Genomic DNA, 22,211 nt, shown 5'->3' with positions numbered 1-22,211 from the left:
ACACCACACTCATGCTCCACACACATCCACACCCCATATACCAAACATGTACACATACACACACATATATACTATACACCACACACACTACATACACATTCACACACATATATACTATATACCACACACACTACATACACATTCACACGTTGCATACACGTCCACCCCACACACAAACATGCACCCCATCCCACACACAGACACAAACTATACAACATGCACACACATAACACACACACACACACACACACACACACACACACACGAGAAAATAAATAAATAAGTAAATAAATAAATAAATAAATAAATAAATAAATAAATAAGTAGGAGAGGTGGCTCAGCAGTTAAGGGCATTTGCTGCTCTTACAGAGACCCAGGTTTGGTTCCCATCACTGACACTGAAACTCACAAGCCTTCATTTCCAGAGGATCTGACATTTCCTGGCCGCTGCAGGGACTATATACATATGCTACACAGGCAAAGAGCCTGTGGTGGTTTGAATAAAAATGGCCTCATAGGCCCACAGGAGTGGCAGGATTAGGAGGTGTGGCCTTGTTGAGCTGGGTGTGGCTTTATTGGAGGAGGTCTGTCACTAGGGATGGTCTCTGAGGTTTGAGCAACTCAAGCAAGGCCCAGGTCTTTGTAGCTTGCTGCTGCCTGCAGATCCAGATGTAGGATTCTCAGCTCCTTCTCCAGCACCATGTCTGCCTGTGTGCTGCCACGATTCCCTCCGGGATGATCATGGACTGAAATCCTGAATGGTAAGCCAGCTCCAATTAAATGTCTTCCTTTATAAGAGTTGCCATGGTCAAGTCGGGCAGTGGTGATGCACGCCTGTAATCCCAGCACACATAACACACACTCAGGAGGCAGAGGCAGGTGGATCTCTGAGTTCGAGGCCAGCCTGGTCTACAGAGTGAGTTCCAGGAGAGCCAGAACTACATAGAGAAAGTCTGTCTGAGAACAAATAAACAAACGAACAAACCAGAATCTATCAAAGAGACACAAAAGAATCCAAAGGAGCAGTGGCAGGCAACCAAGAAGACAAGCACAGCCTCTGAACTGCTTCAGGACTAGGCGCCATTTGAGGCCTCTGAGATCCTAGATGACGGAGATGAAGGAGCGAGGCATAAAATATCCACACGTCAGCCGGGCGCTGGTGGCGCACGCCTGTAATCCCAGCACTCTGGGAGGCAGAGGCAGGCGGATCTCTGAGTTCAAGGCCAGCCTGGTCTACAGAGTGAGTTCCAGGACAGCCAGGGCTATACAGAGAAACCCTGTCTCCAAAAAAAAAAAAAAAAAAAAAAGAAGAAAGAAAAAAAATATCCACGCGTCAGCAGCGTGACAGTGATTCTGTGGCCGCTCTTGAGTTCAGTGTCACTGAGGCCCAGGCACTAAAAATAAAGACTGGGGAAAGTCTGGAACTCCTTAAAAATAGAAATGATGGTGCTACGCTAAGCAACGCACATCTGGAGCCCTGGCTATCCGGGCTGTCCAGGCAGGACAGCGGAGTCCAGGGAGTCAAGGTCAGGCTGGGTAATACAGCAAGGCTCCCTCTGAAAGAAAGAGGCAGGGAGACTGGGAGACCGTTCAGGCCATGAAATGTCTGCCATGCAACCAGGAAGAGCAATGCACACACAGGAGCCTGTATGCATATTGTACACAAACACACTCAGAGAGAAAGGAGGGGGAAGGGAGGCAAAATAATTTCCAGAAGGCTACAAGTCATTCCTTGTTTACTTGCTTGTGTTTTGGAACTCTCTTTAAGTTCCACACCCTAGGAACCATGTCTGCCTAACTGGACAAGGGCTCTTTTATCCTTGTTATTTCCCTAATTTAATTAGTTCATTAATTAATTTGGAGACGGGGTCCAGGCCAGCTTCATCAGTCACACTGTGTACCACCAAACTGAGCTACGTCCCTAGGCCTTCTCGGCGGCTGCCAGAGGCTTCGGCAAGCACGGGCTCACAGCGCCCTCTGCTGTTCTATCACAAGGGATGGGTTATTGAGACTGGCATTACTGAAGGATCCTGATCTGGCCAAGAAGCTGTACAAGGCAGTTTCTTGCTGCAGCAACCGCGAGTGGGGGGCACCTGGAGCACGAACTCGGAACGAGAATCCACGAATTGTAAGAAAATGGCAGACAAGCCGGACATGGGAGAAATCACCAGCTTCGATAAGGCCAAGTTGTAGAAAACTCGAGAAGCAGAAGAACGCCCTGCTGATCAAAGAGACAGGGAAAGAGAACAGGAAAAGAGGAGTGAAATCTCCTAAAAGCCTAGGAAGATTTTCCCACCCCACCCCACCCCCGTCATCTCCAAGACCCCCCACCCTCGTGATGTGGAGAAAGAGCCACCTTCAAGATGGACACGAGCCACAAACTGCACTGTGAACCCGGGCACTCCAAACCGATGCCACCGGCCCGCGGGTCTCTGAACGGGACCCCTCCACTAAATAGACTGCCAAATCTCACCGTTTTGCCCTGGGATATAGAAATTATCTGTATGATTGGTGAAAATAAAACACGCCTCGTGGCAAAAAAGAAGGAGGAGGAGGATGACGGAAGAGGAGGAGGAGGAGGAGGAGGAGGAGGAGGAGGAGGAGGAGGAGGAGGAGGAGGAGAAGAAAAGAAGAAGAAGAAGAAGAAGAAGAAGAAGAAGAAGAAGAAGAAGAAGAAGAAGAAGAAGAAGAAGAAGAAGAAGAAGAAGAAGAAGAAGAAGAAGAAGAAGTTGTAAAGGCAGAAGAAACTGCAAAGCTTTGTACAAAACTCCAGAGGAGCTCACTCGCTTGGATCACAACACGGACACTAGGAAGAAAAGGGAGCCAAGGGCCTGCCTGCACTTTGGCACGATGATGGTTTTTTCAGACTTTCTAAGCGGAGTAGAAACCTTCAAGACATCCACAGCAGAGGCATCAAAAGTGGAATGTTAGGAATCACTTAATACTATCTGTTAACCAGGGTTGCAGGAACAAGGAAGAAAAACAGGGTCAGGAAGAGGTACAGGGAACTATGGACTTACCTTTAGAGCCCCATAAAGATCAATTCCTGGAGCTCAGGAAGATTGCCTAAAAGGTAAGAACATCTGCTGCACAAACTTGAGGTCCTGAGTTCTAATCCCTAGCACCTATGTAAAACATCTGCACATGGCTGTGCATACCTGTTTCCCCAGCAATGGGAGGTGGAGGCAGGTGGACCTAGAGTTCACTGAGCTTTGGCCTAAGTGAGATAGCAAGCTCCCAGTTCAGGGAGAGACAGAGACAGAGAGAGATTGTCTCACGGGAATAAGGTGGAGGGAGTAGAAGAAGACACCGGACATTGTTTTTAAGCCTCCTCATGTGCAAAGACAGAATCTTAGAAACCGTGGCTGTGGAGAGCTTTTGGGGCCAGGACAAGGAAGTACGCTCAGGCCAGAATCTAATTTTAGGCTAGAAGAAAGAAATAGGCTTCTGGCAAGAATATGACTTTGGGCTAGGGCAGGGAAGTAGGCTCGGATATCTTGGCCATCCTGATAAGCCCTTAGAAACAGTGATCAAAGGACTTTGTTTAGTGCCTTGCTTAGTCCTTGACTATTTGTGTTTAGTGTCTTGCTTGTTTCTTAACCTACAACTGACCTTATTACTTGCATGCAATTAAAATGGTATAAAAGCAGATTGGGAAAAAATAAATCTGCCTCAGTCTCAGAACTGGCTGGGATCGTGCTACAGTGTTGACTAATTGTCTTTTTCTTTTTAATGCTCCTGCCCTGGAGAACCTGTTGACCGAGCTGACTTGGTCACCTGACTTCCCATTTAATAGCACTGTTTGTTTGCCTACCCTGTATTAGAGACATCATGGTGACATTACATTGGAAGATTTCACATCTTCAGCTTGATGATGGAATTATTTTTTCTGCCAGAATTGCCCAAAAGCCTCAAGACTCCCAAATTATTTATTTGGCCTGGAGGAAGTATGATACTTTACGGGACAGGAAAGATACGAGGCCAAGGAAGCTTGTGTTCCTGTAAGGTACCTTATTGAGCAGTCAGACAACCCAGTGGCTCAGTGATGGGCTTAGGAACCAGGCAGCTGCTCAGAAACATGCCTCAAAGCATGATGGTACACAACTGCAGTCTCTGAGGCAGGGGGACCACTGCAAGTTCCAGACCAGTCTGGGCTAGATATGGGCTATCCTGATTCAGAAAGAAAAGGGGGAGGGGTGTTGGGGAGGTAGGGAGAGGGAGCAGACACATGCTCAGGCAAGCTCCTCTCTCTCTCTCAGTATCCTCGCCCGTGCAATGTGGGTAGCAATAGGACCTATCTCACAGGGGTCTTATGAAGGTTAAACGGGTGTGTTTGTGTTTGGTTTTGGTTTGTTTGATTGCTTCTGTGGCAATTGGAAGGAAGTCTAGTGCTCTTTGCATCTCAATCATACACTCTAACACTAAGCAAACATCACACCCTCAAGATTTGTTTTGTTTTGAGACAGTCTCACTACCTTAGCCAATCGGGTCTTGAGCTCCTAAGTTTAGGTATAATTAACTCTCTTGAGCTCTGGAATCACGGGGTGGGGAGGGGGGGGGCACTGTCCCTGGCTTACAAAGGTTTACCCATCTGTGAATGAGGAAAGAGATCAGCCTCATGGAGTCAGAAGAAACAGCCCAGGTAGGCGTGGTGGTGCACACTGTAGTCCTCTGCTGGGGAAGCAGAGGCAGGAGGACCTCAACTTAGAGGGCTGCCTGGCTTACAAAGTGAGGCATTGTCTGAAAATATAAGAGGAGAGGGGAGAGGAAGCTATGGGAGGGGAGGAGAGAGAAGAGGAGGGGGCGGCAGCCTGAAGCCAGCCTTGCGCTCCACCTTCTTACAGCTGCAGCATTTGAAGGGCCATGGACAACCCAGCTTCTTCTAGGCTCTAAGCAACATTGAGGCAAAGTGTTTGCAGCTCCAGAATTTAAAGGAAGGGCTCCCATCCTGCTGGAAGGGAGACCAGCCAGTCTGTGTACATAGTTTGGACTCTTCAGCACTAGTGATCAGAATGCTGGAAACCAGGGGACCAAACCCTCTCCAGGCCTCCTGATGCACCCACAACTCTTCCCTGCCCACTTCTCTTTAATAATATTCTCTACTTCCTTGTTCTTTTTGTTTCCTTATTTTTTTATTCCAAAATCCCCAACAGGGTGCACCATTACCAGAGGTACTACAATACCAGGTCGATGCGTGGAGTGGACGGAGCAAGCTCCTATTCCAACTCCTACTTCCAAAAATCCATTTAATATATTGTCCTCGGATAGAGGACATATCAGATATTAAACTGATAAGAACAGATACTACGCTTGATCTTAGCCAAAAGACTGAGAAGCAATTATTTTCCTTAAAAAAGATTTTAGATTGATTTTAATTGTGTATGAGTTTGTATTTTGCCTGTATATATATATATATATATATATATACACACACACACACACACACACACACATGCCTATATATATATATATACAAATGTGTATATATATATATATATATATATATACACATTTGCCTATATATGTGTGTGTGTGTGTGTGTGTGTGTGTGTGTGTGTGTGTGTGTATGGGCACCATTTATGTGTTCTGATGCCCATAGAGGTCAGAAGAGGATCTCCTGGAACAGAAGTTACAGATGTTTGTAAACTACCTTGTGAATAATGCTGGGAACCAAACCAAAGTCCCCTGCAAGAGCAACAAGTGCTCTTAACAGATGAGCTCTCTCTCTCTCTCTCTCTCTCTCTCTCTCTCTCTGTGTGTGTGTGTGTGTGCGTGTGCATGTGTGTGTCTGTCTGTCTTTCTGTCTTTCTCTCTGGTGATTCTTTCTTCCTTTCTTTCCTTTAAGATGTATTTATTTATTTTAATAATGTATGTGAGTCTTTAGACACACCAGAAGAGGACCCATTACAGATCCCATTTCAGATGGTCATGAGTGCCACCATGTGGTTGCTGGGAATTGAACTCGGGACCTCTGGAAGAGCAGTCCATGGTCTTAACCATGAGCCATCTCTCCAGTCCCGATTTTTTCTTTTTGACCCCCACAGACTTTAGTGCATTCACTTCCTCTGTGTCAGCTGGTCTTAATGTCAACTTGACAGGCAAACTAGAGTCATCTGAAAGAAAGAAATTGAGAAAATGTCTTCACAAGGTCCTGCTGTAAGGCATGGCCTTAATTAGTGAATGATTGGGGGAGGGGAGCAGCACACTCCTTGGCTGGTGGTCTTAGGTTCTGTAAAAAACAGGCTGAGCAAGCCATGGGGAACAAACCAGTAAGAAACACCCCTCCATGGCCTCTGCACCAGTTCCTGTGTCCAGGTTCCTGCTTTGAGTTCCTGTCCTGACTTTCTTCAGCAGCGAACAGCAATATAGAAGTGTAAGCCAAATAAACCCTTTCCGTCCTAAGATGCTTTTTTATTGCGGCAATAGAAACCCCACCCAAGTTGCCCCTTATCTTCTTGCCTTTCTTTCTTTTTGTATCACCTTTCTTCTCCCTGGGGTCCACAGCTGATCTCATGATCTGGGGACCTTAGGACACACTCAGTGCAGGCTGAGCTCTCAGTAAACATCCGAGCGAATAAGCAAACATTTTCTGGGCTTGGTCATTGTAGACTCAAGTCAACCGCAACAGCAAAAATACAAGTTGCCTTGCTGTAGAAGGAAGAATGGCTCGTTCTGTCCACCGGCGTGTTGGTTATTTCTTTTTGAGACTTCTTGGATTTATTTAATTGGAAGAAAAGTACATGTATTTACCACATAACTTGATATTCTGAAATGTGTGTTCACTGTAGAACGGCTCTGTGAGCTACTGTTTATATGAACCAACTTGCACATTATTTCTGTGGTGACATTTGCTATCTAGTCTCCTTACAAGTCTTAAGAATCCAGCAGTGTTGACAGGGTGGCTCAGCGGAAGGCTCTAGCCTAGCAAGTGTGGAGCTCTAAGACTCATCCCCAGTGCACCTCCTCGCCCGCCACCCCCACCCCATGAGGCACCGTGGAGCTCTTTAAACTATTCTGCCCCCCCCTACAAAAAGAAATATTACTGAGCTCATGCCTTTAATCCTAGCACTTGGGAGACAGACACTTTTGAGGCCAGCCTGGTCTAAATAATGGCCTCCAGGACATCCAGGCTACATATGTAGAGAGACCCTGTCTCAAAAATAAACAACAAAAAAAGTAGTGTGTGCATGTACATGTTCGTGCTTAGGTGCAAGTGCAAGTGTGTGCTTGTGTGCTCCTTGTATGTGGGGGACGAAGGCCGATATACGCCATCTTCCTCTGTTGATCTCCATCACATTATTTTTTAAGGCAAGGTCTCTCACTGAACGAGGTGGGGGGCTTGCTGATCGGGCTAGGCTGACTGGCCATGGAGATCCAGGGAATCCTCCTGTCTCTGCCTCCTGACGTGTGTGTGGCAAGTACTGTACTGACCTATGTCCTCACACCATCCCCCTTTTTCTTGAGAATGGGTCTTGTTTATATAGGCCAGGGAAGCTTCTAACTCAAGGCAATCCCCCTGCTTTACCCTCATGAAGGTTGGGAATTACAGGCATGTACTACTAACACCAGCTTTGTAAATGTCTATTCTTTGGCTGCTCTTTGACTAACAGCTACCCACCACCCTCCCTCCATCTACCTCATTTAGATTTGAGGTTGATGGGATTTCTGTGTTTTTCAATTTGAAACTCAGGACCTCACATATCCTGAAGATGGCATCTTAAGAAAACCAGGTTCGGGGGCTGGAGACATGGCTCAGCGGTTAAGAGCACTGACTGCTCTTTCAGAGGTCCTGAGTTCAATTCCCAGCACCCACATGGTGGCTCACAACCATCTGCAATGGGATCTGATGCCCTCTTCTGGTGTGTCTGAGGACAGCTACAGTGTATTCACATACATGAAATAAATAAATAAGACTAATTTAAAAAAAAAAAAAGAAAAGAAAAAAGAAAACCAGGGCCGGGCAGTGGTGGGAGGATTTCTGGGAGGCAGAGGCAGGTGGATTTCTGAGTTCAAGGCCAGCCTGCTCTATAGAGTGAATTCCAGGACAGCCAGGGCTACACAGAGAAACCCTGTCTCGACAAAAACCAAATCCAAAAAAAAAAAAAAAAAGAAAAGAAAAAGAAAAAAGAAAACCAGGGAGCTGGCCTGTGGTGGCTCACACCTTTAATCCAAACACTCACAAGACAGAGGTAGTAGGATCTCTGAATTAAGGCCAATCTGGTCTACAGAGTGAGTTCCAGGACAGCCAGGGCTACACAGAGAAGCCCTGTCTTGAAAGGAAAAAAAGAAAAAAAGAAAAAAAAGAGCAGGAACACATCAGGCCTTGGCCATATACCTTAGGACAGCAGAGGAGAGGCTTTCCCTGGGAGAGCTTCTTCAGCTCTGAGCACAGCCTAGGACCCGTCAGGCTGTAAAATCCTAACTCTTGCCTCTTGGGGTGTGCAGTCTGGCATCCTGCTGGCTGCCACTGCACAAAAAGTGTAACACTTTCCTAGAGAAAAAAGGGAGCTCCTCCATCACTACCCTTGCACAGCTGGGCTGCCCTCTGCTGAGGACACCTTAGTCAGAGTTGACTCAGGTTCAGGAACAGAAAAGAAAAAAAAAAAAAAAAAAAAAAAAAAAAAAAAACCCACAGGCACTTTCTCCAAGAGCTTTTCCCATCAGTGCCGACAGGGCCCCAGAGTTTATTTAAGGTCTCCCTAAGGGAAAAACCCAGGCATTCTGGCATAGTGTGGAAGACTCATGGCTTAACACACAGGAACAAAGACAGGGTGAGGTGGGGACGAGGGACATTTCTAACCCAACCGTCTGCCTCCCGCTCTGGGGACTCTCTTCTATTTTTCACACTCCAAGAAGACAGTTGTACTACAGCACCATAGCTATGCTGAAGGAAGTATGACCTCTACATGCAGACATCATTCCTTTTAATTTTTTTTTAACTAGGAGGAACCTTTGGTTTTGGTTTGTTGTTTTTTTTTGTTGTTGTTGTTGTTGTTTTGGAGACAGGGTTTCTCTGTGTAGCCCTGGCTGTCCTAGAACTCACTCTGTAGACCAGGCTGGTCTTGAACTCAGAAATCTGCCTGCCTCTGCCTCCCAGAGTGCTGGAATTAAAGGCATGCACCACCACTGCCCGGCTTTTTTAATTAATTTTTTTACACTCCATATTTTATTCCCTACCACCACCGTCCACCCTGACTGTGGCACATCCCATACCTCCTCCTCACTTCCCAGCTCCATGTGGATGTCCCCACCCCCATCCCACCTGACCTCTAAACTCCCTGGGGCCTCCAGTCTCTTGAGAGTCAGATGCATCATCTCTGAATGAACACAGACCAGGCAGTCCTCCACTGTATGTGTATTGGGGGCCCTTTTAATTTTTAAAAATTATTTTTTACTTATTTTTGATGTGCATTGGTGTTTTGCCTGTATGTCCATGTCAGGGTTCAGATCCTCTGGAGCCAGAGTTATAGACAGTTGTGAGCTGCCATGGGGAAGAGCAGCCAGTGCTTTTAACTACTGAGCCATCTCTCCAGCTCCCTTTTTACATTTTTATTTGTATGGGTGTCTTGTCTGGACGTGTCTGTGTATAACATGCCTAGTAACCAAAGAAGCCAAAAGAAAATTAGTTCCCCTAGTACCATTACCATAACCCCTATAGTTACAGCTGGTTATTACAGAGCTGGGAATTGAACCTGGGTCCTCTAGAAGACCAGCTAGTGCTCTTAAGAGCTGAGCCACCTCTCCAACACATTATAAAAATGTAAAGCTTGCCGGGCGGTGGTGGCGCACGCCTTAATCCCAGCACTCTGGGAGGCAGAGGCAGGAGAATTTCTGAGTTCGAGGCCAGCCTGGTCTACAGAGTGAGTTCCAGGATAGCCAGGGCTACACAGAGAAACCCTGTCTCGAAAAAACCAAATCCAAAAAAAAAGTGAAGTTTTATTCATCTCTATCTGCTACATGTGTGCCTGTGTCTGAGGCCAGAACAGGGCATCAGATCCCCTGGAGTTGAAGTTACAGGCGATTGTGAGCTGGGAATCAAACCCAAGATCTCCAGAAGAGCAGCAAGGACTCTTAACGGCCGAGCCAACTCCCAGGCCTCTCAAGATTCTTTCCAACAAATCAGTCCATTCTGTTGTGCTTTCTGGTGAATATCATCAGGCAATCCACCCTTTCCTGAACACAGTTCCTGATCCAGGCATTGGATTAGGAACCCTGGGACAGACGTGAGTGATGCCGTCAGTTCACACTGCTTATTTATCCTGCTCGACACAACTAACTTCTGTTTTCATGTCATTTGCTCCCTGTGTTTATGTCTCTTCCTAATTGAGTTATTTCGGAAAGTTCCTTCTCTCTTAGGACACTATGCTTATGTCCCTAAATTCAGGTCAAGAAACTAGAAGCCAGGGAGTGCCTCAGCAGTAAGCCAGACAGCCATGTTTGCCCAGCAGGGCAGATTTATGACTTGCTCTGAAGTGAGCCCACGTTTGAACAAACCATTCCTGCTCCAAGTGAACAGAGTCCACCCAGTGACGCTGAGCTAATGTCAAGTCTACCACTGTCTATTACTCCTATGGTCTCAGTGCTGGGTCCCCCGGAAACGCGGATCCTAGCTCCCCAGTGAGGTACGTAGGGGTTGCAGCCTTTAGAATATGATTATGTGATGTGGGCAGGGTACTCATGAATGTGACTGGTGCCCTGTATGAGGCCCAGGGGCTGAGTTGGCTCAGTAGGTGAAAGTGCTTGCTGTAAACCAGATGATCTGATTTCAGACCCTTGGATCTCGCATAAAAAGTCAGGTTGAGGCTGGCAAGATGTCTCTGCACGTAAAGGCACTGGCCTCCAAGACTGTCAACCTGAGTTAAGTCCCCAGAACACACATGGTAGAGAGAATTGATTCACACAAGCTGTTCTGTGCCATCCACAGACTTGGCATACACACAAAATAAATACATATATTTTATTTATTTTAGACATTATAAACCAAACCAAACACACAAACAAAAGACAAAACAAAAAACTAGGCCTGGTGGTGGTGTTGCCTCAGAAGGCAGAGGCAAGTGGATCTCTGGGAATTCAAGGCCAGCCTGGTCTACATGGTGAGCTCCAGGACAAGCAGGGCTACACACAGAAACTCTGTCTCAAAAAACAAACAAAAATTATAAACAGACAGGACACAGCAGCATGCATCTGTAATCCCAGCACTCCTATGGTGAGATGAGAGGCAGAGACAGAACACACACACGCACACACGCCATACACATGGGAACTGCACACATAACATACATGTATACCTGCTCTCACACGTATACCCATACACAAAGAGGTCTGAAGAATTGAGATAGTTCAGTTGACAAAGCTGTTGTCTTGAAGCCATGAGGACTTAACATGATTCTGAGAACCCGTATTAAAAAATTAGGTTTGGCATGGTGACTATGTGGCCAGCCTGGTCTACAGAGTGAGTTCCAGGACAGCCAGGGCTATACAGAGAAACCCTGTCTCGAAAAAACCAAAAAATCCAAAAGACCAGGAAAAAAAAAACAACACAGAAATAGTATATGTTTTTGCTTTAATCCCGAGTGTGAGATATGGGTCTGCCTGCAGCAGCTGTGATTTCCTCGTGCTCCAGCAGTGGTGTGAATTTACCAGCGGCTGATAGTTTTTGCAACTGTACGACTTCGGAATTCTGGGGACTCTTCAGAGGCCCCAAGAGGCAGATGGGTTGTTGTTGTTGTTGGTCATGGTTTGTTAAGTAGTCATTGCATAAAAAAGAAGCAAGACGAAATTAGATATCCTGACTGCAAAGATCAAACTTGCAGGCTGCAGTCTAATGCTGGCATTGCCCTCTTCCCAACCCGACTCTCCATTCAGGGATCTCTTTCCTTTCCTCTCTATCCTGTCTTATCCCCGCCCAGTGTTAAGGGTTCAAAGGGTGGAAGAAAAGGCATGGAGGAGGGTAGAAGAAGAACCCACAAAGTAGCCAAGACCAAGACTGGTACCTTGAGGACAATTGCTGTTGTCTCCATACACATGTACACACACACTCACACACACACACACACACACACCACAAAACCAAGGTCTGAAACCCGGTAGCCTATGCCCATAGTCTCAGCACTCAGGTGATACAGCAAGACAGTCTCAAAAAAAACCCAACAAAGACAAAATAAAGCAAGGAGATTTGGATGAGGCTAAGCCCCAGGTCAGGTCCTGCACTGGCCGTAAGTAACTGTACCACGGCATGAGGTGTTAGAAAAGACCTAGGTCAGTACCTTTCTTTGACTTAATATCCACTCATGGAGGCCACACCTAATGGAGCCAAGTCAGAAGCCATTCGCACGGGGGCTAATCGCTAGTACACTGGGACGCGCTGTGCAGATTATACACACTAACAAACGGCAATACACAACCATGTTTGAGTCACGATATTTTACTGTCTGAGAGATTGCTGTGGTCACAGGGATGACATCCTGGCCCCTTACTCCTCAGCACTCTGTGTGCTGACATAGTCCTGCAGAAGCGCCTGCACTTCTGCCCGTCGGCTCATCTTGGTGGCCTTGCCCTGGAAGCGACCTTTCTTCCCTGCTCCTTTGCCTTCCAAGACTTCAGCCACCCTACAGAATGGAGAGATGGTTACGGAGTCGGTGCCAAGCTGGCCTGCAGGCTGCCGGAGGCTGCCTGTCACGAGTCTCCATTATACATAACTATGTCTTCCTTTGATGTTTCCAAGGAACACATACTCCAGAGAGCCACTTTCTCCAAAAGAACTGGAGTCATATACCTCTGAATGTAGTTAAAATGAGAAAATAAACCAGGCATGGTGGCCCGAATCTTTAATCCCAGAGTCTTGGGAGGCAGATCTCTGAGTTCCAGGCCAGCCTGGTCTACAAAGGGAGTTCCAGGACAGCCAGGGCTATACAGAGAAACCCTGTCTGAAAAGAAAAAAAGAAAAAAAGAGAGAGAGAGAAAGAGAGCTACAGGGTGAAACCAGCACAGAGGACTGCGCTGCACAGAGGCAGAACTGGGAAGGAAGAACAGATGGGCTCTGCAGGACTCCGGGACAGCAACTAAACACAAGCAAAGGCACAATACCACATGTGCATTCTTCATGCGGTGAGCTCCAGGTTCCCGGCTTTGGGACCTGTCATCCATGCTGGGTTGGGCTTTGATGACACAGCTATCTTGGAATATTTTTTGCTCCTAGAAGTAACCCTAGTAAAGCCAAATGTGACTTTGCTGGTATCTGTACTTTGGTCTGGCTTTGGATCCCAGTCTGGGGTGACGACACATTTGTTCCCAGTTCTCCAGGAACAGTGTCAGACAGGACCTAGCTTTAGGGCCGGGGTTCTCAACCTGTGGTCACGACCCCCTTGGGGGATGAATGACCCTCCCACAGGGGTCACATATCAGATATTTACACTAAGATTCATAACAGTAGTAAAATTAGTTATGAAGTAGCAACAAAATAATTTTATGGCTGGAAGTCACATGAGGAAGTGTATTAAAGGCTCGCAGCAGCAGAGAGGGCGAGAGCCGCTGCTGAGGATCAAATTTTCTGTAAAAAAAAAAAAAAGAGAGAGAGAGAGAGAGAGAGAGAGAGAGAGAGAGAGAAGAAGAAGAAGAAGAAGAAGAAGAAGAAGGAAGAAGAAGAAGAAGAAGAAGAAGGAAGAAGAAGAAGAAGAAGAAGAAGAAGGAGGAGGAGGAGGAGGAGGAGGAGGAGGAGGAGGAAGAAGAAGGAAGAAGAAGGAAGAAGAAGGAAGAAGAAGAAGGAAGAAGAAGGAAGAAGAAGAAAGAAGAAGAAGAAGAAGAAAAAGAAAGAAAGAAAGAAAGAAAGAAAGAAAGAAAGAAAGAAAGAAACCAACGAAAGCCCTGTGCTTTTGTCTCCTTCTGCCCCTTTAACTTCAAGGCCTTTAGTGCACGATATAAGGTCCCCGTCTGTTGAACGAGGCATGACTGCATCAGACCACACCTGCTCAGCCTGCCTCACACACCCCTGTGAACCAGGACATCGCACAGAAACGCCCTGCCGTAGCACAAGGCTGCATCAGTGTGCAGAAGTACACGACACCCCCTTTCAGGAGCCACTCCCGTTACCTGGGCCCCAGGGTCTCCACAGCCTCTGCCGGGCCGGCCAGTAAGAAGAGCCCAGCACCCTTCTCGTCCCCCACGGTTAAGAACAGGAGGGTCTCCTAGAAGGTAAGAGGAGGAGATGAGCACACACGGGGTCGACTCCTCTATGCCAAGAACAGACAGTCCTCTAGACCACAGAGATGTCACTGGCGGTGAGGTGGCAGCCTTCCACTCTGGCATGCTGGGCAGCCAAGCTCTGTGAGAATGGCTAGGAGGTTAAAGACTAGGAGGACACAGAAGGCCACTGGCCATACTGGGTAAAAGACACCTTTCATGGTCTCATTTCCACCGCCGTCCTTCTGTGCTGAAGCACACACCCTAGCGGCCATTGCACACCCTGCCAGACCATGCCTTTGTGCTGGTCATTCTGAGAAGCAGGCTCTGTAGCCTGGTCCTGAAGGCGCTCATTCTCTTTAAGTAGTGTGTTCTGCCTCTAGCATTTATCACTCTAAAATACAAATGCTGAGGACACACGTCTCTCAGCTAGAAAAGGGCTCTGTGAGACTCCATGCTGTGTACCAGGAGAATGCCCCAGGAGGCATTCCATAAAGGGTTTGAAGTAAAGGCAAAAGAAACTTGGCAACCTCCCACACAGGACTGTTAGGATCAAGAATGGCAGGTGAGACCTGAAGCAGGGGCCTTCGAAGGGAGGGTCTCTTCAACACTCATTCTCTCAGTACTCGGATCCAGGTGGTTTTCAAGCTTTCTTGACAACAGAGACTGATCTCAGCTGGCTAGTGCTTGGGAAAGAATCTGAACATAATTTTTTCAGCTCTTCCTGTGTTAACCTGAAGGGACTTTGGCTAAGCTAACTCCCTCATCCCTACCTCTCAGGGCCTCTACAGAGTGGAGGAGGACTCTCACGTGCCTCTTACCTCTGACCCAATCTCATTGGCGATGATATTCATGAATTCAGAATCACCCTCTTTCCTACGACAAAGGACACAGACATGAGACCAAGGATGAAGCGGTTCTGTGACACTGTAGGAGGCAAGGTTCCTCCTCTTGAGACAGGTCTACAACTGACAGTCCTCATTGCTTCCTGTTTGAGTGCACAAAGTCCCAGACTCCTTAGCATAGAGAAGATGCCTTCAGCCTCATCGGCTTATAGCCATGGGTCCCCCAAGATACCGGCAGATCTGACAGACGGTGAGGGATGCCAGGAAAGGAGCTAATGAGACCTACATAGTTAGAGTGACAAGGTTACTATCAAAGCCAGGAAGTCAGTAGCACCCTTCCTGGGGTCTGCTCACTAGTAAACCAACCACTTAGCAACCCACACCCACTGTGCACTGCAGCATGGGGAGAGGCTGAGACCTGGGCCCCTCATTTCTCACCTGTGTAGTGTGACCACACCTCCCCAGGCTGGGCTGCTCCTGAGGCTGTGGGCAGTGTGTACAGCCAGGTCTCTAAGGAGGTTCAGGTTGTTCTGAAACGGATATGAGAACTCAGACATGTGGAAAAGGTCTCTCCTCCCACGCTGCCCTCAAACCCTCTGGAGAATCGCCACGGGCTCAGGCGAGGCCCAGGCCCTCCGTTCCCAGCAGAGTCAGTCACCTTCTGCAGGAGCTTGGTGGCATTCTGGAGTTTTTTCACTGCTTCCACGTGATCCTCCGCTCCACACCTGTAAGACAACAGTTAATGGAGAATGATGACTGCCCAGGCCCTTCCAAAGCTGGGGACAGAAATCAATGACACCCTCCTTGCTAGGGTACCTTCCTCAAGATGGGAACATTCAAAGAGGTCCTTAGCAACTGTACGGTAGGATACAGGATCTGAGCTGCTGTCCAGAGCACCTGACCCTCCAGAGGGTAAGGTCACTCTGTCTCTCCAGCAGGTGGAAATGCTAAGCCCAGGGGTGCAGGCCTTGGGGGCTGGGGCGGGGCAGGGCGGGGCATACTTAAGCAGTGAGGTCAGGGCCTTTTCACTTCCATGACTTCGCTCCATCCACTTCAGTACCCGGTTCCCAGCTAGAAATATCAGGTTGCTTTTGTTCTTTTTCCCTTTCTCAGTGCCCAGAATCTTAATGACCTACACCAAGAGGGTAACACACAGACAACACACACCACAGTGGGTCTTAGGACATAAAGGTAAGAGAGACCAGACCCCCTCTTTAGTCTGAAGTAACAAAGGAGAGACTTAAGAGACTCACCCACCACCGCAGCCCTGCTGCCCAACCCCCATAAACACTCCATAGCCCTTCCCCACATACCTGAAGGTCACTGAGATTGCTCACATGCGTCCCGCAGCACATGTTGGAATCAACACCCTCGATGGTAACAACTCGAATGGGCCCAGCGTGATCGTCCGGCAAACCCCGGCCCCTCACCTGGAACAGAGGGAAGGTAACGGGGCTGTCTGAAATTCGATGAGGAGCCCTTGGAGAGGCGCTCTGCGGAGACTGCTGCTGGCTCTCTCTCACCTGCTCCACCTCAGGGTCATCCAGGCTCAGCTCCCGCACACTCACAGGCAGCCGGTCTCGGATTTTCTGATTGACACTCTGCTCGATGGCAGCTACCTGCTCAGCAGTCACAGAAGGGCTGTCCAACTCAATCACACTCCGGAGTCTCCCCAGTTCCCTGCCGGAAGAAGACGCATGGACACAGCATGCTGGGAGTTGGTGAGGCTTGCTCACCCTGAGCCCGAAGGCGCATGTCTGGAATCCTAGTGCTTGGGAGGTAGAGGGAGGGCTGGACTTTAGGGTCACCCATGAATACGCAGTGAGTTCAGGTTCCTATACAAAAGCGGTGGGGGCCACAGCTATCCATGCGCAGGAGGCTAACTGCTGTGAATTCAAACACAAAACCCCACAGGTTGAGACTGCCATTCCCATTTTACAAAGGGAGCACAACAGAGAACAGGACCAGCACCGTGCAATGGAGGGACCATCCGGCCTCTACACTCTGTGTTCTTTCCCAACCAGAGGCAGATGCGTCTGTCTCCTAAGTTTCTCCCAAGAGACACAAGAGCAGCCATGACCCAGTCTTCAAGAGAAGGTGGGCACCTTGAACACTGTCCCCTCCTTCATTTGCCTGTCCTACCCCGGCACTGGGACCTGTCACACCATGCCCTCTACTCACCATGAGGTCGTCTTCAGCCCGAAGAGAAGGTCAGCAACGGCGGTGATGAGATGCTGCCCTGAACCAAGAACAGGCAGGAGCAAAGTGAGAAGCCAGTCACACCCCCATAGGCCTGACGGGCATTTCCACTGACACCTATAAGGGCTGGAAGTCTGTCTCAGGGATAGAGAGCTTGCCTAGTAAGTACAAGGTCCTAAGTCAATTCCCAGCACTGGGGGCGGTTGGGGGGGGATGATAGACAGTTCAATCAGCTTGAGAATTCTCCCTGAAGCGTTACAATGCTACTTCACAATAACGTGCCAAGGTCAAGTATCTCCTCAGAAGTGGGGTATGAGTGGGAGTTCTGCCATGTGGCATTCATCCATCTGACAAATGTTTACTGGATGCTACCACATGCAGAATGCAGAGCTCTATTTCCGAGGTGTACCTGCACTGCTGACTGACGAGAAGGAAGAAGACAGGAAGAAAAGGAAGAGGAAGAATTAAGCGGGAAGACATAAAGAACCGTCAAAGCCTTGAGGGGGGAACAGGTGTGATGTGGACCAGAAATCTGTTCAAAAAGATGGGTGCGGTGGGGGTGCAGACGGCAGGCTGTGGGGCTCTGATGAGGCCAGAACATGAGCAGCCACAACAGGAACGTAGGCCTTGGTAATAGCTTTACACACAAGAACTCCAGGAAGATTTGAAGAGCGGGGTGGGGGAGTGAGGTGATCTCATTCTTCTTTTCTCTTTGTCTTTTAAGGATTGTTGAGGCTGCTCTGTGACGGGGGCTCAGCTAGCACAGGCAAGGCCCTGCGACCAATCTCTAACAGGGCGAGAAAATAAAATGACTGCTCTGGGCAGGAGACCCCAGATATACTCCTTACTGTGAGGAACAGAACCGGCTGTTTGAGCTTGCACAGAGGAGCAAAGAGCAAGACTGCACGTGAGGAAACCAGCCTGAGGTCCACAGAGAAGATGGCAAGGGCTGGGACGGAAGCAGTGGCAAAAGCAGAAGATAACTGAGGTGAGTCACACTTGGTGACTGACACATTGTCTCCAGTGAGGCATCTGGGATGATCTTAGAGACTGAAGAGATGCTGTGAGAGACTGGGGAGACGCTGTGAGAGACTGTGAGACGCTGTGAGAGACTGGGGAGACGCCGTGAGAGACTGGGGAGACGCCGTGAGAGACTGGGGAGACGCCGTGAGAGACTGGGGGGACGCCGTGAGAGACTGGGGGGACGCCGTGAGAGACTGGGGGGACGCCGTGAGAGACTGGGGAGACGCCGTGAGAGACTGGGGAGACGCTGTGAGAGACTGTGAGACGCCATGAGAGACTGAGAAGATGCTAAAGGATATTAGATATTAGATATTAGAGCAAGCAGGGAGAAGGCAGTGTGACCTTTCCACTTCATTTTGGGGCATTATGAATGTGAAAACCTACAGGACATCCAGATAGAGACATCAAGTGAGACTACTCCTAGCCAGCAGTAACTGGGTAGGCCTGGTATGCTTGTAATCCAGAATTCTGGAGGCAGGTCAGCCTGATCTACATATTGAGTTTTGGGCCAACCAAGGCTACATGGGAAAACACTGTCCTCCCAAAACCAAGAAAGGGCTGGCAGGATAGCTCAATGATGAAGGATTTGCCTGACAACCTGACATCAACCCCCAGGACCCATGCGGTTGACAGACAGAACTGACCCCCACAACTTGCCCTCTCGCCTCCACGGGCATAATGACATGCACATACCCCCCTTCCCTGTTAAATTAAATGTAACAAAATTAAAAAAGAGAAAAAAAGGCCAACAGTTCTCTAGAACTTTAGCGTCCATACTGTTTTCACAATATTCATTGCACACTGACTGCCTGGATCAAAGCTGGTTCTAAGGGTGCTGCTCCCCAGGAAACTGAAAGCCCAGCTCAGCCACTGTGACGTGGCTCTTCACAGCCCATCTTCCTGGACGCCCCGTCCTGTGGCCCTTACCTGAATGCTGCTGCATGTGGTCAAACCTCCGCTCCCAGTCCACCCGGACCTGGACGTGACTCCCCGGGGACAGAGGTGTCTGTGTGAAGTGATCGGCCTGGGCCCCGCGACGGGTCACCCTCAGCACAGAGATGTCATTGATGGTACCACGGTCATCAGGCTGGGGAAAGAAGGAAGCAACCCTGGGGCAGGGCTCACCCTACCTAAATGACAAAAGCCTCTCAAAGGGAAGCGCTGAGAGAGAGAGACAGACCCAGAATCTGAGCTTCCCATGGAAGAGAAGACTGTGTCAAGTGAGGTGGGCCAGCTTAATTCCATGATGGGATTCTCTGTCCTCACTTTCAACACACACACACACATACACACACACACACACACACACATATTATAGGGCAGAAGAGCAGCATTAAAAGAAAAGTAAATACACACAGCACTGAAGATTTTAGTAAAACTCAATAGATCCTAATCCTTACTGGTGGCACATTAGTGATTCTCAACCTGTGGGTCATAACCCCTTAGGGGGGTTGTATGACCCTTTCACAGGAGTCATATATCAGATATTTACATCACAATTCATAGCAGCAAAATTTCGTTATACAGTGGCGACAAAAATAATTGTATGGTTGGCCAAGGAACTGTATTAAGGGTCGCCACCTTAGAATATTGAGAAGCGCTGACTTGGATAATCTTTAACAGTCTAAAGTGGTCTGAGTGTTCCTGCTTTAACCATTCAGTCCTCAGCATTGGCCCCAGCATTAGATTAAACAATAACCAATCATCATTTAGAAAAGTATCAGGTGCCAGCTGCTACAAGCCATCCAAATAACTACATGTGGATAAGACACATAAATCACACCACAAAAACTCAATCTAAATCTGGGAAATCGGGAAGACTGAAGGAAGAAATGTCTAATAGGAAAGGTTCAGGGCTGGTAGGATGGCTCACAGGTTAAAGGTAATTGCTGCCAAGCCTAATGACCTGAGTTAGATCCCTGGGACCTGTTTAGAAGGAGAAAACCAACTCCCACAAGTCCTCTCTCTCACACACACACACACACACACACACACACACAAACAAACAAATAAAAATTAAATGAATAAATGTAATTAAAAATAATAAAATAAGAGGCACTTTATAGACACTTGGGGGTCAAAGGTTTTTCTTTAGCAGGTCAGATGTGAGATGTGGGGAAATAGGAACTGATAAAAAATAAAAAATAAAGAGCTAGAGAGATGGCTCAGCAGTTAAGAGTTCTGACTGCTCTTCCAGAGGTCTTGAGTTCAATTCCCAGCAACTACATGGTGCCTCACAACCGTCTGTAATGGGATCTGATGCATTCTATTCTAGTGTGTGTCGGAAAACAGCTGCAGTGTACTCATAAAAATAAATAAATATATAATAAAGCAAAACCTGGGGCTTTCCCCCTCACAGGTCTACCACAGCTCACTGGTTTCCTGAGTGGAGTCTATACCTTCCTAGACCCTCCAAGGCCCTATGAATTATCATCGATCACCGTTTCAAAGCTTTCTAGCTTGTCCTCAACATGCACAAGCTCCCAGCACTACTGTTAGGTGGATTCAGCGATTCTTTTAGGCTTCACTGTCCTTGTTTATGCTATCAGCTTGGCTGGTAAGATCCCTCCCATAGCGCCCACTAGGGCGGCACTATAAACTGTAGCTAGGCTCTCCCTCAGAGCATGGAAAGGTCAGCTCTGGAAGGCAGTGTCCCTCTTCAAGGCAGCATCTGAGTCCCTGTAAAATGCTTAGTGCTGATTTTCATTTCCATCTCAGGGCCTTTGCACAGCTATTCTTCCTACCTGAAATATTTCTCTTGCCCCAGAACCACTAAATAGGAAAGGTTCAGGGCTGGTAGGATGGTTCACCCCTTCCCTTGACAGACAACTACTGAGCAGTCCAGAAGGCTCTCTACAGAGGAGAGCATTTTGCCACTCTTTCCCTTTTACCCAGCTTATTTCTAGGGACATTATCATTACTTATATACCTGGCATACCGGGTTGTCTGCGATAAGCACTCTACATGTATTTAGAGGTGCTGTCTTGTTCAGGCTATCTCCAGCGCCTGGAATATAACAGGCTGCATGCGTCTTAATGCAATGAACTAACGCCCCCTCTGATTTACTGAGGCTGAGAACGAACGGGCGAGTGCATTTTCTGCAGGAGCTAACTGGAATGTGGGGGTTCCTGAGAGAGGGGTCGGGCTGAGGCTGCGCCTAGTACCTGGCCTCCGCCCTCGGGGAAAAGCAGCGTGTCTTCCAGAACCACTTGGAAACCGCTCAGCACTTCTTTCTTGCCTCCGCTCGCGTCCGTCTGTAGCTCGGCAGGACGGCAAGAGACCACGGTGGTGGTGAACTGCGCAGAGAGAGGGGTGCGAGCATTATCCCTCTTACGCCGAGACTGAAGCCTGCAGCCACCCTCCCTCCCGATGGCACCCTCGGTCTCAGGACCCTCGCCCACCGGTCCGCACCTCCCGTGCGTAGCTGTCGCGCTGACACAGGAACGCCATCGCGGTCTCCTAGGCCTGAGAGACCCGCGCGCGCAGAAAAGCCCGGCGGCGGACGGAGAGCGATGTGGGACAAATTTTCTTAAGCGTTACCGCGTCGCTCAGCTCAATGGTTTGCCCAAATTTACTAAAACTACTAACTGAAGGTGTTCTGTGTTGCTTTGTCACCGTTTTGAGACTGAAAGACCACAAAACTAAATTCACAGCTCAAACTAAGACGTTCTTCAGCTCTTGGGGTCTTGTGATTTGACCAGCAGAGGCCCTGCGGCACGGAGGTGAAAATGTGAGGGGCTGGGCAGAAATACACAAGGCATATATGTTAATATTTTATTTAAAACCAATACCCATTATATTTCATCATGTAACTTTTTTAAACTGAAGGGAAGAAATTTAACTCACAAACCTCAGACACCTATGATTTATGATAATTTGTATTTTGGGGTGTTGTTTTGAGACAGGGTTTCATTGTGTAACGGTCCTGGCTGGCTGTTTTGGACCTTGCATTGTACACCAAGC

At 48.1% G+C, this 22,211-nt stretch overlaps 1 protein-coding gene and 1 non-coding gene across 2 annotated transcripts; both read right to left on the bottom strand.

Moving 5' to 3' along the window:
- Positions 1-5,149: 5,149 nt before the first annotated feature.
- On the bottom strand, positions 5,150-5,340 carry LOC127695740 (U2 spliceosomal RNA). Its single transcript, XR_007980098.1, has one exon. It is a non-coding gene; the product is annotated as a U2 spliceosomal RNA (small nuclear RNA).
- Positions 5,341-12,411: 7,071 nt separating this feature from the next.
- Positions 12,412-21,766, bottom strand: Aarsd1 (alanyl-tRNA synthetase domain containing 1). The gene is made up of 12 exons (XM_052194676.1): positions 21,660-21,766; positions 21,413-21,544; positions 19,176-19,335; positions 17,208-17,265; positions 16,550-16,706; positions 16,340-16,456; positions 16,028-16,158; positions 15,685-15,751; positions 15,465-15,556; positions 15,003-15,057; positions 14,092-14,186; positions 12,412-12,611 (listed from the first exon to the last, which is right to left on the bottom strand). The coding sequence occupies exons 1-12, from the start codon at positions 21,696-21,698 to the stop codon at positions 12,476-12,478; spliced, it is 1,239 nt and encodes a 412-aa protein (XP_052050636.1). The 5' UTR covers positions 21,699-21,766; the 3' UTR covers positions 12,412-12,475.
- Positions 21,767-22,211: the final 445 nt, after the last annotated feature.

This window comes from Apodemus sylvaticus, chromosome 10 (assembly GCF_947179515.1).
Source record: "Apodemus sylvaticus chromosome 10, mApoSyl1.1, whole genome shotgun sequence".
Taxonomy (NCBI): Eukaryota; Metazoa; Chordata; class Mammalia; order Rodentia; family Muridae; genus Apodemus; species Apodemus sylvaticus.
Note: the sequence above shows the minus strand (reverse complement) of the source record. Positions and strands in the feature narration are given on the sequence as shown.

What these genes read in the sequence shown, in the direction of transcription:
- Aarsd1 (XM_052194676.1), bottom strand. Translation starts at nt 21,698, where the DNA reads ATGGCGTTCCTGTGTCAGCGCGACAGCTACGCACGGGAG. An exon ending in CCACATGCAGCAGCATTCAG is followed by an intron (nt 17,266 to 19,175) that starts GTAAGGGCCACA and finishes TTCTTGGTTCAG; the next exon opens with GGCAGCATCTCATCACCGCC. An exon ending in GCCCTGACCTCACTGCTTAA is followed by an intron (nt 15,752 to 16,027) that starts GTATGCCCCGCC and finishes GTTGTCTTACAG; the next exon opens with GTGTGGAGCGGAGGATCACG.